We start from the raw sequence: 17,244 nt of genomic DNA, 5'->3' as shown, positions 1-17,244 counted from the left end.
AGCAAAGATGTCTACTGTCACCATTTTTGTTTAACCCCGCTCTGGATATCCTAACCAGTCCAATAAGGCAGGAAAACAAAGCAAAAGACCTATAGATAGGAAAAGAAGAGTAAAATGTTTCTAATTTGTAAATGGCATGATCATGTATATAGAAAATTCTAGGAAACCTACAAAACTATTATAATTAATACACGATTTTAGCAAGTCCGAACAACTCAGCCCTATATGCAAAAATCAATTTTTTCTGCAAATTAAAACCACAATGAGATCCCACCTTACTCCTGCAAGAATGAACATAATTAAAAAATCCAAAAACAATAGATGTTGGCATGGATGTGGTAAAAAGGGAATATTTTTATGGTAGTGGTGAGAATGTAAATTAGTACAACTTCTCTGGAAAACAGTATTGAGGTTTCTCAAAGAACTAAAAATATATTTATCATTTGATCCAGCAGTCTCACTACTTGGTATCTACCAAAAGGAAAAGAAGTCATTATACAAAAAAGACACATGCATGTGCATGTTTATAGCAGCACGATTCGTAATTGCAAAGTTATGAAACCAACCTAAATTCCCATCAATCATGAGTGGACAAAGAAAAGGTGGTATATATACACTATGGAATACTACTTAACCATAAAAAGGAACAAAATAATGTCTTGCAGTAACCTGGATAGAGTTGGAGACCATTATTCTTAGTGAAGTACCTCAAGAATGGAAAACCAAATATTGTATATTCTCAGTTACAAGAGGGAGCTAAGCTATGAGGATGCAAAGCATAAGAATGATACAATGGGCTTTAGGGACTCACTGGGGAAGGTTGGGAAAGGGGTGATGGATAAAAGGCTACACATTGGGTACAGTGTATATTGCTTAGCTGACAGGTGCACTAAAATCTCAGAAATCACGACTAAAGAACTTATCCATATAATCAAAACCACCTGTACTCCCAAAACTGAAATAAAACATTAAATAATTCAATTTTGCCTATATTCTAGGAATAAATAATTAGATAATTTTAAAAACTTTTCATTTACAATAACATAAAAAATACTTAGCTAATAAGCAGTATCCTGAATTGGATCATGGGACAGAATAAAGGATATTAGTGGAAAAACTGGTGATATCCAGATACAGATATCCATCTGTTGTTTACTAATTAGAATATAACTTAGTTGTGTTATATAATATTCTTAGTTGTAACAAATATATGATGGCTTTGTTGGATGCTAACATTGGGGGAAACTAGATGAAAGATAAGTAAGATCTCTCCATAATATCCTTACAACTTCTCTGTAAATCTAAAATAAACACAAAATACTTAATTTCTTTAAAATTAAAAAGACATCATTAGACATCAAAGACATGCAAATTAAAACACAGTAAGATGCCATTACATATCAGATAGAATGATTAAAGTTAAAAAGACTCATGACAGTACTGCATATTGGCAAGAATATGTAGCTACTGGAAATCTGAAACACTGATGGTAGGGAGGCAAAAATATTACAGTATATTTGCAAAACAGTATGGAGATTTCTCATATAGTTAAACAATATTTATTATATGATCCAGCATTTCCATACTTAGATATTTATCCAAGAAAAAGGAAAGCATAAGTCCACCCAATGACTTACACTCAAATGTTCATGGTGATTTCATTTATACAGGCTCACACTGGAAATAGCCACATCAACTGGTGAATGGATAAACCAATGGATAAGCCGGAATTTCAGCAATGCTCAGCAAGAAAATTGAATTAAATATTAATATATACAACAACATGAATGAATCTAATAAATGTCCTGCTAAGTGAAAGAAATTGATCCCCAAAGACTATAGACTTCATGGTTGCATGTATATGAAGTTCTAGAAATTTTTTTTTAATTTTTAAAATTTATTTATTATTATTATTACACTTTAAGTTCTAGGGTTCATGTGCATAATGTGCAGGTTTGTTACATATGTATACTTGTGCCATGTTGGTGTGCTGCACCCATCAACTCGTCAGCACCCATAGACTCGTCATTTACATCAGGTATAACTCCCAATGCAATCCCTCCCCACTACCCCCTCCCCATGATAGGCCCCGGTGTGTGATGTTCCCCTTCCCGAGTCCAAGTGATCTCATTGTTCAGTTCTCACCTATGAGTGAGAACACATGGTGTTTGGTTTTCTCTTCTTGTGATAGTTTGCTAAGAATGATGGTCTCCAGCTGCATCCATGTCCCTACAAAGGACACAAACTCATCCTTTTTTATGGCTGCATAATATTCCATGGTGTATATGTGCCACATTTTCTTAATCCAGTCTGTCACTGATGGACATTTGGGTTGATTCCAAGTCTTTGCTATTGTGAATAGTGCTGCAATAAACATACATGTGCATGTGTCTTTATAGTAGCATGAGTTATAATCCTTTGGGTATATACCCAGTAATGGGATGGCTGGGTCATATGGTACATCTAGTTCTAGATCCTTGAGGAATCGCCATACTGTTTTCCATAATGGTTGAACTAGTTTACAATCCCACCAACAGTGTAAAAGTGTTCCTATTTCTCCACATCCTCTCCAGCACCGGTTGTTTCCTGACTTTTGAATGATTGCCATTCTAACTGGTGTGAGATGGTATCTCATTGTGGTTTTGATTTGCATTTCTCTGATGGCCAGTGGTGATGAGCATTTTTTCATGTGTCTGTTGGCTGTATGAATGTCTTCTTTTGAGAAATGTCTGTTCATATCCTTTGCCCACTTTTTGATGGGGTTGTTTGTTTTTTTCTTGTAAATTTGTTTGAGTTCTTTGTAGGTTCTGGATATTAGCCCTTTGTCAGATGAGTAGATTGCAAAAATTTTCTCCCATTCTGTAGGTTGCCTGTTCACTCTGATGGTAGTTTCTTTTGCTGCGCAGAAGCTCTTTAGTTTAATGAGATCCCATTTGTCAATTTTGGCTTTTGCTGCCATTGCTTTTGGTGTTTTAGACATGAAATCCTTGCCCATGCCTATGTCCTGAATGGTACTACCTAGGTTTTCTTCTAGGGTTTTTATGGTATTAGGTCTAACATTTAAGTCCCTAATCCATCTTGAATTAATCTTCGTATAAGGAGTAAGGAAAGGATCCAGTTTCAACTTTCTACTTATGGCTAGCCAATTTTCCCAGCACCATTTATTAAATAGGGAATCCTTTCCCCATTTCTTGTTTCTCTCAGGTTTGTCAAAGATCAGATGTCTGTAGATGTATGGTATTATTTCTGAGGACTCTGTTCTGTTCCATTGGTCTATATCTCTGTTTTGGTACCAGTACCATGCTGTTTTGGTTACTGTAGCCTTGTAGTATAGTTTGAAGTCAGGTAGCGTGATGCCTCCAGCTTTGTTCTTTTGCCTTAGGATTGTCTTGGCAATGCGGGCTCTTTTTTGGTTCCATATGAACTTTAAAGCAGTTTTTTCCAATTCGGTGAAGAAACTCATTGGTAGCTTGATGGGGATGGCATTGAATCTATAAATAACCTTGGGCAGTATGGCCATTTTCACGATATTGATTCTTCCTATCCATGAGCATGGTATGTTCTTCCATTTGTTTGTGTCCTCTTTGATTTCACTGAGCAGTGGTTTGTAGTTCTCCTTGAAGAGGTCCTTTACATTCCTTGTAAGTTGGATTCCTAGGTATTTTATTCTCTTTGTAGCAATTGTGAATGGAAGTTCATTCCTGATTTGGCTCTCTGCTTGTCTGTTACTGGTATATAAGAATGCTTGTGATTTTTGCACATTAATTTTGTATCCTGAGACTTTGCTGAAGTTTCTTATCAGCTTAAGGAGATTTTGGGCTGAGATGATGGGGTTTTCTAAATATACAATCATGTCACCTGCAAACAGGGACAATTTGACTTCTTCCTTTCCTAACTGAATACCCTTGATTTCTTTCTCTTGCCTGATTGCCCCTAGCCAGAACTTCCAACACTATGTTGAATAGGAGTGGTGAGAGAGGGCATCCCTGTCTTGTGCCAGTTTTCAAAGGGAATGCTTCGAGTTTTTGCTCATTCAGTATGATATTGGCTGTGGGTTTGTCATAAATAGCTCTTATTATTTTGAGGTACGTTCCATCAATACCGAATTTATTGAGCATCTTTAGCATGAAGGGCTGTTGAATTTTGTCAAAGACCTTTTCTGCATTTATTGAGATAATCATGTGGTTCTTGTCTTTGGTTCTGTTTATATGCTGGATTACGTTGATTGATTTGCGAATGTTGAACCAGCCTTGCATCCCCGGGATGAAGCCCACTTGATCATGCAAAGGATTATAAATTATGCTACTACAAAGACACATGCACACGTATGTTTATTGCGGCACTATTCACAATAGCAAAGACTTGGAATCAACCCAAATGTCCATCAGTGACAGACTGGATTAAGAAAATGTGGCACATGTACACCATGGAATACTGCGCAGCCATAAAAAACGATGAGTTTGCGTCCTTTGTAGGGACATGGATGCAGCTGGAAACCATCATTCTTAGCAAACTATCACAAGAACAGAAAACCAAACACTGTGTGTTCTCACTCATAGTTGAGAACTGAACAATGAGATCACTTGGACTCGGGAAGGGGAACATCACACACCGGGGCCTATCATGGGGAGGGGGTAGGAGGGAGGGATTGCATTGGGAGTTATACCTGATGTAAATGACAAGTTTATGGGTGCTGACGAGTTGATGGGTGCAGCACACCAACATGGCACAAGTATACATATGTAACAAACCTGCACATTTTGCACATGTACCCTAGAACTTAAAGTATAATAATAATAATAATAATAATAATAATAATAATAAAGAAAGAAAGAGAGGAGGGAAAACTTCCAAACTAATTATTTGAGGCTAGCTTTACCCTGATATTGAAGTCAGACAAAGACACATGAAAAAAAAAAGAAAACTACAGGCTAATATCTCAGATTAATATTGATGGAAAAATTCTCAACCAAATACTAGCAAACCAAATTCAACAATACATTGGCAAGATCATCCATCATGACCAAATGGGAATTATCCCTGGGGTGAAAGAATGGTTCAACATACAGAAATTGATCAGTACAATACACCATATCAACAGAATGAAGGAAAAATCTATATGATGCTTACTTTCAATTGATGCTGATAAAACATTTGATAAAATTCAACACCCCTTCATAGTAAAAACTCCCAAACAACTGGGTATAGAAGGAACACACCTCAACATAACAAAAGCCATATATGACAGACAGCTAGTATTATACTGAATGGGGAAAAACTGAAAACCTTTCCTGTAAGATCAAAAGCATGACAAGGATGCTCACTGTCACCAGTGTTATTCAACATAGTACTGGAAGTTCAAGCTACAGCAGTCAGATAAGAGAAAGATATAAAGGGCATTCAAACTGGAAGGGAAAAACTCAAATTATCCTTGTTTGCAGATAATATAATCTTATATTTGGAAAAAACTAAAGAATCCACAAGAAAACCACTAAAACTGATAAACAAATTCAATAAAGTCTTAGGATACATAATCAACATACAAAAATCAGTAACATTTCTATATGCCAACAGTGAACAATGTGAAAAAGAAATAAAAAAGTAATCCCATTTATCATAGTAATACACAAAATTATATACCTAGGAGTTAACTGAAGAAGTGAAAGATCTCTATTATGAAAACTATAAAACACTGATGAAGGAAATTGAACAAGACTTCAAAAAATGGAAAAAAAATTCATGTTCATGAATTGGAAGAGTTAATATTGTTAAAATGTCCATACTACCCAAAGTAGTCTACAGATTTAATGCAATCTCTATCAAAATACCAAAGACATTCTTCACAGAAATAGAAAATACAATTCTAAAATGTATATGGAACCACAAAAGGCCTAGAATAGCCAAGGCTGTCCTAAGGAAAAAGATCAAAACTGAAGGAATCACATTGCCTGAAACTGACTTCAAATTATACTACAGAGCTATACTAACCAAAACAGCAGGGCACTGGTGTAAAACAGACACATAGACCAAGGGAACAGAATAGAGAACCTAGAAACAAATCCATACACCTACTGTGAACTCATTTTCAACAAAAGTTCCAAGAACATATACTGAGAAAAAGACAGTCTCTTCAATAAATGCTGCTGGGAAAACTAGATATATATAGGCAGAAGAATGAAACTAAACCCCTGTCTCTCACCACATAAAAAAATCAAAACAAAATGGATTAAAGACTTAAATCTAAGACTGCAAATTATGAAACTACTATAAGAAAACTTTGGGGAAAATCTCTAGGACATAGGTATGGGCAAAAATTTCTTGAGCAATGCCCCGACAAACACAGGAAACCAAAGCAAAAATGGACCAGTGGGATCACATAAAGTTAAAAGGCTTCTGCACAGCAAGGGATACAATCAACAAAGTGAAGAAACAACCCACAGAATGGGAGAAAATATTTGCAAACTCTCCATCTGACAAATGATTAATAATGACAGTATATAAGGAGCTCAAACAACTCTACTGGAAAAATCTAATAATCTAATAAAAAATGGGAAAAAGATCAAATGACAAACAGATAAATGGAAAGGTGCCCAATATCGTTGACAATTACAGAAATGCAAATCAAAACTACAATGAGATATCATCTCACTCCAATTAAAATAGCTTATATCCAAAAGACGGGCAATAACAAATGCTGGTGAGGATGTGGAGAAAGAGAACCTTTGGTACACTGTTGGTGGGAATGTAAATTAGTACAAGCACTATGGAAAATGGTTTGGAGGTTTCTGAAAAAAACTAAAAATTGAGCTACCATATGATCCAGCAATACCACTGCTGGGTATATACCCCAAAGAAAGGAAATTGGTATAGCAAAGAGATATCTGCACTCCCATGTTTGTTGCAGCACTGTTTGCAATAGCTAAGATTTGGAAGCAAATGAAATGTCCATCAACAGATGAATGGATAAAGAAAATGTGGTACATGTATACAATGGAGTTCTATTCAGACCTAAAAAGAATGAAATCCAGTTATTTGCAACAACATAGATGGAACTGGAGATCATAATGTTAAGTGAAATAAGCCAGGCACAGAAAGACAAACATTGCATGTTCTCACTTATTTGTGGGATCTAAAATTCCAAACAATTGAACTCATGAACATAGAGAATAGAAGGATAGTTACCAGAGGCTCAGAAGTCTCAGGGGATGGTGGAGGAACTAGGAGTGGTTAATGAGTACAAAAGAATAGAAAGAATGAATAATACCTACTATTTTATAGCACAACAGAGTGGCTATGGTCAATAATAACTTAATTGTATATTTTTAAATAACTTGAAGAGTGTAATTGGATTGTTTGTAACTCAAAGGATAAATGCTTGAGGGAATAGATATCCCATTCTCCATGATGTGATTATTTCACATTGCATGACTGTATGAAAACATCTCATGCACCCCATAAATATATACACCTACTATGTACCCACAAAGATTGAAAAAATAAATAAAATAAAATGAAACAAATAAAATTAGAAATCATGAGGTAATTCCCAGGAGAAGAACTTGAAACTGATGTTGGGAAGTAGCAGAGACTGACTACACAGCTTGTAAGAATGGTTGTATCCTTTGCATTCCAGGAAAGGAATGACAAAGAGTCTTCATCTCCTTTGCCAAATGGGGAGGATTCTGAAGCAATGTCCCACTTCAACACCAGTGCTGGGATTGATTAACTATGTCTGCTGTGAACATAGGATAGAGTGTTAGCATGTGTGCCAGGTATTTCTTCCTTCTCAGTGGCATGTTCCAAGAGACCATGAAGCTACAGAGCTTTACAAGTTTTCACATTAGTTTTGGCAGCAAAATAAATGTAACAGAATATCAAAATTTCTAAAGGACTTAAAACCAGCTCTAGTGAATTAATAGTATTTTATGCTTTTGAACAGCAGAAGCTGTACCTGTGTACTTGTCCACAAATGCTTACCCAGTAGATATTACCATGCTCCAATTAGGCCCATTTTCTTCAAAAGGCTGCAATAAAACAAAGGTTATAAAAAAATTAAAATAAACAAAAAAAATTAAGTCCAAACTAGCAATGACACAAAATAAATACATACCGGTTAGTTAGTAATGTATGTGATCTTTTCTAAAATAACAAATATAATGCTTTTCATTTAATTTAAAAATTATCCTATTATCATAAATATTTTAATATATTATCATGTTGAATAAATGTTAATGGACTCTATTGTTAATTGGCTCTACAATCAACAGAAACAACCTACAGAATGGGAGAAAATATTTGCAAACTACCCACTGGACAAGGGGTCAGTAAAACATACAACACCTGATTGTACTTATCGATAAAGGCACCAGAGTATTTTAGAAGAAAAAAGGCAACGATAGCACTTCTTTTAGCCAGGCATCTCTTAATTACACAACTTTGTACAATGCACCAACTGCACAAACATATCTAGTAGCTATGAAAACTTATCTTTATTTTCTTCTCTCATCCTTCTGCTTTCAATCTTTTCTTCATCAACAAAAATTTCCATTATTAATTCAACTTGCTACTGGCCTTTAGTGTTCCTTCAGTGCTTGAGTAAATTATTTAATTTCATGCAAATTAGTGGATGTGTTTTATCATGTCCCAGCAAGTACATGTGCTCTTTGGTGCTGACTGAAAGGGAGAACTAACTTTATGTGTCGAGAATAGAGAGTATGCACAATTGCAGTAGTTTTTCTCAACTTAATGGAATCATCTGCTTGAGAGATTATTCCTGAATCTGTAAGGGTTAGCCTCTGGGGCACATAATGCAAATCCTAAAATACCAGTACCTTTCTAAAAAAATAGAAGTTTATATCTCTCACCCAAAAAAGTTCAGTTTGTCTGGATTTCAGCCTCCTTCTATCTTTCTGTTCCAACATCCCTTAGCTTTGGCACTTGTCCTTATGCAGGCTGTTGACTAGCGCTTCAGGCATCACATTGAGTTCCAGGACAGCTGAATGGATGAAGAGTGAAAATAAGGTATGCCCCTTCCCTTTAAGGAGCTCTCCCAACCTACTTCAATTTACAGTTTATCAGTCAGAATGATTTGTAGGATGCACCAAGCTGCGACAGAAGCTGAGAAATAGATTATTTCTGAATGAATTTGCCACACTAGGTAAATTCATTATTCTGTTACTAAATAGGTGGAGAACGCTAGAGAAGATAGCTGTCTTGCTTATCCCCATAAACCTAACAAAAATCCCTTGGCTTTATATGTAATCCAGAGAATGATAACTGTAAGAACTACATTTTAATCATTTTCAAGCAATCAGATTCTAGTTCAAAGGTACTAAAAAGAGCAAGCCAGATAATATAAGATTAGGGCAATAAAAAATTCCAAAGAGGATGTTGTGCTTATTTTATAAGGGGGTTATACTAAGGGTAATTTCCTACCCAAATGACACTTTCCTCTTCCCTATTCCTTTTCCTTTATATCATTTAAACAATATATATTCACTACCATACTCACTTTTCTTTAAAACTGGGTACCTTACCGAATTCATTATCTTTCCTAATATATACTTTTGCTTCTCTATTTTGTTTTGTTTACTTTTGATAGGAAAAAGTGGATGCTTTGTGAAACTCATTTGTGACTAGAAGATTATGATAACTTATTAGTTTGAATCTTTTATAATAATCAGTATAAATATTAACTTCATCAACATATTGTGACATGATAGTTGCTTGTATAGTTTTTTAACTATTTTTGATGATTATTATGCTTAATTCATACAAAAGTTAAAATCTAAATATATTAACAATTTAGAGTGATCAAAGAATTGGTTGCAATAGCACATTTCACTTTAATTCATATTGTACTGTGTGCACAGCCTGTGATAGCAATTAATACAGGTTATTCATTTTACTTAACTGTTGATTAATCTGCCTTTTATATTTACTACTTTTGCTTCCCAAGTGAGACAGACCTGTCCATGAAAATCAGGAAGTGGTTGAGAGATTCAGTCAAACTGCTTCCTGATATTCTCCAGTGAAAAGACAATGTAAGTCTCTAGGGAGGAGTGTGGCAGGATAGGGATTCAAAACACAGAGAGAACTGAAGTATGACGTATTCATATCCCATTGCTTTTTAGGAAGAATTATGTAATCCTTATGTAACTAGCACAGCCTCTCTCTCTCTTTCTGTGAGTGTGTGTGTGTGTGTGCGCGCGCGCGCGTGTAGCTGAGGGCATTGCTAGAAGGGATGTGGTGCACTCTCACGAGGCACACAGTCTTCCTGAGATCAGGCACTGTCTCTGACTGCAACAAAGGCTTCTCAGCACAGTCTTAGGAGTGAAGATGGGGCAGATTTACATCCTCTGAATTTGGGAAGTTATAAGGGGCTGGTGCAGAGAAAGTCAGGAAGTGGTTCATCGGAAGCAAAAATCATCTATTTTTTTCTCTCAAATGTTATGATTAAAGGTATGTAACATAGCTGATGCCTTAAGAAAAGAGGGCTGTGGAAGACAGTGAGTTAAGGTGTAAAAATGTACAGCCAATACCTAAAGAATTTGTCAGTTCAAGTCATTATTTAAATTAGTTATTTTTTCTTTCTCTGAAGTACAACTCAGCTTCTTAGTACTCCTGTCACAAAATTGCCATAAGTTGTTCTAAATTAATTATTTCATAGGACATTGACATAGCTCTTATTTTTGGGGAATGGACATATGATTATCTTGTACATGGTAATTCTGCCAAAAAGATAAAACAGTTTCTAAGGGGTTAAGATATCACCCAGTTAAACATTAAGTCCTTGATGAAGTGACTATGGGGAAATAGTAGAAAACAATGGGTAGTCCTATCCATAATTTTTAATAACTAATTTACATAAATTATATGCACTTCTAAAGTGTTTAAAAGGATTATATCATAATTAAGGTTAACATTTATTGTATTTTGTATGCCAGAAAGTGCATTAAATGTTTTGGATACAATATTTAATAGTGTATCACATGTTTTCTTTCTGCTGATAGGAAACAGAGAAACACTTCACCATGAAAACAGCCGAACTAAGGGACTGAGCCAGGTAAGGAACACTTCTAAATATGCAGAGCCAACCTAAAATGAATGACTTGTGCTGGATTATTTCCAAAGTATAACTATATAGAGTGTGTTCATCTTAGATCTGGCGTCTGTGTAAGGTGGCATGAGGATAAGTCATTGACCTATCAAAATTAACTTACCTCCTTCCTCTATCTTTTTCATAAATCCAACAATCACTGAAAGTTCATCTTCTTATTGAAACCTTCAGAAACTTTCCAGTGTTTAGTGCCAACTTAAGATTTTGTAACATTAAATAAGATTCTATAAAACATAATTTATCAATGGGTGTGAAACCCCATCATTTCAGATTATGTCACTGTGCCAATTTGAATGACTTGATTACTGACTCTTAATATAGATTATTTTATAGGTTGATGGTAACAGAATATTCCATGCAATGTCCTATGAGTTCATTAATATGAGGCTTTAAAGGGCAGAAAGTTTGCATTTTAATAGCCATTTCTTACTTTTTATTCATGGTTTGCTTCTACAATGTTTGCATATTTATTTACTTATTTATTTAGAGAGAGGGTCTCACTCTGTTGCCCAGGCTGGAGAGTGGGGGTGAGTTCTTGGCTCACTGCATCATCTGCCTCCTGAGTTCAAACAATTCTCCCACCTCAGCCTCCTGAGTAGCTGGGACTATAGGCAATCACCACCATGCCCGGCTAACTTTTGTGGGTTTTGGTAGAGACAGGGTTTCACTATGTTGGCCAGACTGGTCTTGAACTCTGGACCTCAAGTGATCCACCTGCCTCAGTCTCCCAAAGTACTGAGATTACAGGGATCAGCCACTGTGCCTGGCCTGTTTGCATTTTTAAATCAAAACAATTCATCAAGAAAAACAGAAAGTGCTTCATCATTCTTTCTTTACAAAGAAACGATAAATCAGAAATTTTAGGTCAAGAAAACGTATCAGATGAGAGACAGAAGCAATATCCATGCCAAATTGTTCTACTACCTACCAATGTTTCTGCAGGCCCCTGACAGTTCTTCTTCCAAAGGTAGTGATGAAAATAAAACATTTTTGGTATGTTTACAAAGCTGACCTCTACTACATAGACTGACCTCATTCCTCATGAGGAATCCAAACTGCAGCCTAGACTAGGGTCAATAGGTGAGGAGTCCTAAAAAACAGTAGAAAGTGGAATTCAAAGTCAGATTTTACCTAGTTCAGTGCTATTTTGAGTGATAGGAAGGGAGAGGAGAATTTTGCTACATTTGTTTGTATTCTCACTTTCAGTGAGTCCCATACATTTATTTTTATACGATTTGGTATTTATTCCTAGATAGAATACCATGCATTGTCAGTTTCCTTGGAAGTACTCACAGACATTCACTATGTCTGATATTGTATACTTTTTAGTTGTTATAACTGAACTTTGTTAGATTTTAAACTGTACTTATCATTGGATGCATGCTTTCATTCATCCTGCGAGTCTTTAAAGTATCAAGCGATTTGCAGAGTGCATTAGCCTTTGTGGTCAGTCCTCACTGTGTCCGGCCCACTACTAGGTGCCTCCTGTTCCCCAATACCCGCTAACTAACCCTCATCCCCAACACAGACATTTGCATTTGTTGTACACCATCTAAATGGGACAAGGGTTTTTTTGAAAGGAAATCTTCATCTTATCACCAGTTAAGAAACAATCAGACATTCTTCTTTCCTGACTGGATTTTCCTTTTTGTCCTTTCATCAGTGCCACTGAAAAAACTATAGTCACTTTGGAAGTAAGGAAATACAATGGGTAAGATATATAGCTGCACATTTAACTGACAAGTGAGATGACAAACTTTCCACATACAGAGCTTTCTATGAAACTGCATTAAATATTATTGAATAATTAATCCATTTAAGGAAATCTTTTGTGTTCACACACACACACAGAAAGATAGGTAGGCTATTGTCTCAGTTTTCTTTGGCTCAGCCTGAAGCGAATTCTGTTGCTTCATGAGAAATATAAATATTAAAATTAACTGCAATGCAAGGACAATGTTTATACAGGCTTTACTATGTGTGTGAATGCATTATAATAGACTACTCAATGTGCAGGCAATTCTTCCAATAGCCATATGCCTTGAGGGTCCATGCAATCATGCAGAGTTGCTACTTCACATTTAACAGTGTTTTGATCAATCCACTTGTTCTTCATCTTTACTTTTTAGTTAAAAGTTGCTTAGGTGAATAGTACTCAATTTAATAGATTTAACTGATCTATAATATACAACTATTTTTCCCTAAGACATAGCATTCAGCTGGCATGTTTATGTATGTATGTATGTGTGTTTGTATTTCTTGCATTTCTTCTCTCTATGATGGTAGATGAATAGACAAAGATATAAAACAGAGATGAAGACGTTAAATAGAAGAAACGATTAGGAAGTGTGTTGTAAAATTTCCCAATAGGTAAAATAGAGGAAGATAAACGTATTGTGACAGTACATATATGTATATGCACTGCTATACCTGGTACTTTTTGAGCACCTAATTACTTTCCTAAGTGATTGTGGGAATTAACTTAATCATCACAGCAACCTCATGAGGAATCCAAACTGCAGTACACCAGCTGCAAGGAATATTTTGTCAAGAGTAGATAATTATTAGATTGAGAGAAAAATAACTGTAACATTTGAGATTCTTGAGGGAGACCAGATTTAATTTCAGAAAATAGAATATGTACCTATGGGCAGAATATATAGGCAGCCATAGTAAAACTTAGCATTAAAAATTTGTTTTCATTACATGAGATCTTTATTGTTAAGGGTGCTAGGTATAATGGCAAGCAAAAACACATAAATGAAATCCCAGATGCAGTACCTGTGTCTGGGGCTATTGTCAGGAAGAAATTAGCAAGTAACTGTCACCAGAGTGGTAAAAGTGCTATCACAGCTGTTACAGGGTGGTGACAACACAGCGGGGTTGGAAGGGGGGTCATGTAACTGACTACTATGGGGACGAAGGTGAAGGGGAGTCGGAAAGAGTTTCCAGAAAGAAGACAAAACTATGCTGGAACTTGAATATTGATAGGCGGTTTACTAGGTGGACAATTAGTGAAGCAAATGTCCAGCCCCCATGGGAAAATGAGCACAAAGAAAAGAAAGTATGTGTAAGCAAGGCATATACTCAATACGCAAGTAATTTGATATAACTGTGACATGAGGCCCATTTGGGTAAGGGATGAAATAAAAGTTTCTATCAATTGTCAGTGGCCCAGCCCATAGATTTTCACGAACCTTGTTAAGCACTTTGAATTTTCACTTGCAGGCGATGGTAATTTTTATTTAGCAAAGAACAGTCTGATAGAGAAAGAGTGGCAGACGAGAAATATTAAAAGTAAAAACATTAGTTGCTATGACAAAAATTATCTAAGCAGTACAATATAGACAGGATTTGAATGGCTGTGATGCAACGTTCACATGGCTGTCCCTTCTTGTCTTTCACATCTTAGCTCACACTTCTCATTCTCAAGAATCCTCTCTGACCACCTAATCTAAATTGGTTGGCCATCAGGACATGCCCTCATTTTAATTCTCTGTATCATAGCAATTATTTATTTATTGAATAACTAATTTGTTTTACTGTACTAAAGTATAATTTCCATTTGGGGAGAAACGCTTTTTGTTTATTGCTGAATCCCAAGATCGACAACAGTAACTGAAAAATACTCTGGCTCAATACTTGTTGAATAAACGAATGAAGAAAGCAAGTCAGTGTCAAGATAAATGGATATGTACAAGAGACCCTTTATTTGGTAGTATTTGACAACTGATTAAAGGAAGGGATGAAGGGAGAATTAAGCTAAAATTAACATTTTAAAATTTTATGCTTGGTGATTATATTTTGGACAAATCAACTGAGATAGTGAACACAGAATAGGATTTGGTTTGAAAAGGTATGGGGATGAGTGTAATTTTTGAATTTTATAATGCAGGTAAGAAATTCATTTCTCTGATTTACTAAAATTCCTAAAAATAATAATGACTTATTTCCCTCATCCAAAGGAATCTTTTTAGTGACTTTGGTGTTTCTCTTTCCCAGGTCATGAGTCTTAACTGTTCCATGTGGCAGGACAACAGCATGTCTGTCAAACACTTTGCGTTTGCCAAATTCTCTGAGGTCACTGAACAGTGTTTCCTTCTATTTACCGTCATCCTACTCATGTTCTTAGCATCACTGACAGGCAATGCTCTCATAGCTCTTGCTATCTGGACCAACCCAGTCCTCCACACCCCCATGTACTTTTTCCTGGCCAACTTGTCTTTCCTGGAGATCGGCTACACTTGCTCAGTCATACCCAAGATGCTGCAGAGCCTGGTGAGTGAGGTCCGAGGAATCTCTCGGGAGGGTTGTGCCACACAGATGTTTTTCTTTACATTGTTTGCTATCAGTGAATGCTGCCTTTTGGCAGCCATGGCGTTTGACCGCTACATGGCCATATGCTCCCCACTGCACTATGCAACACGAATGAATCGTGGAGTGTGTGCCCACTTGGCAATAGTTTCTTGGGGAGTAGGATGCATGGTGGGCCTGGGCCAGACAAACTATATTTTCTCCTTGGACTTCTGTGGCCCCTGTGAAATAGACCACTTCTTCTGTGACCTCCCACCTATCCTGGCACTCGCCTGTGGGGACACATCTTATAACGAAGCTGCAGTCTTTGTCGTGGCAATCCTTTGCATTTCCAGCCCATTTTTACTGATCATTGCTTCCTACGGCAGAATTCTAGCTGCAGTGCTGGTCATGCCCTCACCTGAAGGCCGCCATAAAGCTCTTTCCACCTGTTCTTCTCACCTGCTTGTAGTAACACTCTTCTACGGCTCAGGATCTGTCACCTACTTGAGGCCCAAGGCTAGCCATTCACCAGGAACAGATAAACTCCTAGCTCTCTTCTACACAGTGGTGACATCCATGCTCAACCCCATCATCTACAGCTTACGGAACAAGGAAGTTAAGGCAGCTCTCCAGAGAACCGTGGGCAAGAAAAAAATTTTGACCCATAGTTAGGTACCAGAGGGCTTTGAAAATTTGCTTCTTGGAAAAGATGTACAAACCTCCTAAAAATTAACAAACAAACAAAAAGCTGTGTACTCTTCCACATGTCTTGTAAGGAGCTTCTTTAGTTACAGTGATGGTAATTTTTGAGTCATCTCTGTACTTAGAGTATAAAATTACCAGTTTACACCTGAGAAGCCGGGCAAATTCTTACTCTACACTCTTAGGCGTTTTCTAGCCCCTGAGGGGCCTATCTGACTTTTGCTTTGGTCACAATGGGGTGTGTTTTTAAAGGTGCCTGTCCCCTATGATTCTTAATTACCTAATAATTCTAGAAAGTTTATTATTTCCTTCCATAAAAATGTCTTAAAATTCAACTTTAATTATTGGTACATAGAGTCAAATAATTATTTTTGTGATTTGCATGTAACTATAAAATATGTAAACCTTAAAAAAAAGCACCCTCTTAAGTTTCAGAAGCATTTGTTACAGAATATTAAAAGAAAAATATGGGCAATTTTTATTGAGAGTTCTCACAGTAAAATGTTTTTAAAAAGAGAAATAGTATTAAAGTGCAAAGATGGAGAAAGAAAATGGAACTAAAATTAATATAAACTTTTAAAAATGTAATTTAAAAATGTATATATGTGCAGATGGATCCTGATGCAATAGATTTGGAGATCATCCAAAAACTTGCTCTTCAGAGGACTGAACATGGTTATAGCACAATCCCATAGCTCTAGGCGCCTACAGAAGCATTGCCTTGGATTTAAACATCTAGTTCTCAGAGAGGGGCTCTGTTAACATTTGATCTATGAGGAATTAATAACTACTCATATAATAGTTGTAACAGAAGAAACAGTGGAGAATTGTGATACTTCCATGATCTTGCTTAAGGTTATCTGCCAAATAGAGAGATGTAATCTTCTCTCAGAATGTGGTATTTCTACTATTGAGGAATAATGGTGATGCTCACTAATGACCAAGGTGTATGTTTTGCTGGATATCCCAATTTTATGAAAACCTGACTTATTAATGTAAACGTAAAACTGTGGTTTTTATTTATACTGCATGTATAGTAATTGACAATATAGATAATCTGAACAGGCAAGAATAACTGACTAGTTAACACAGACTACAATTAAAAACAGAAATTATATTTAGTTATT

At 36.1% G+C, this 17,244-nt stretch overlaps 1 protein-coding gene across 1 annotated transcript; it reads left to right on the top strand.

Annotated features, from left to right (window-relative positions):
* The first annotated feature begins 15,124 nt into the window (after positions 1 to 15,124).
* On the top strand, positions 15,125 to 16,087 carry LOC111525960 (olfactory receptor 10C1-like). Its single transcript, XM_023191640.1, has one exon. It carries the CDS (start codon positions 15,125 to 15,127, stop codon positions 16,085 to 16,087), a length of 963 nt encoding a protein of 320 aa, XP_023047408.1.
* The last annotated feature ends 1,157 nt before the right edge of the window (positions 16,088 to 17,244 follow it).

The sequence above is a fragment of the Piliocolobus tephrosceles genome, chromosome 5 (genome assembly GCF_002776525.5).
Source record: "Piliocolobus tephrosceles isolate RC106 chromosome 5, ASM277652v3, whole genome shotgun sequence".
Classification (NCBI taxonomy): domain Eukaryota; kingdom Metazoa; phylum Chordata; class Mammalia; order Primates; family Cercopithecidae; genus Piliocolobus; species Piliocolobus tephrosceles.
This window is presented reverse-complemented; position numbering and strand designations above follow the sequence as displayed.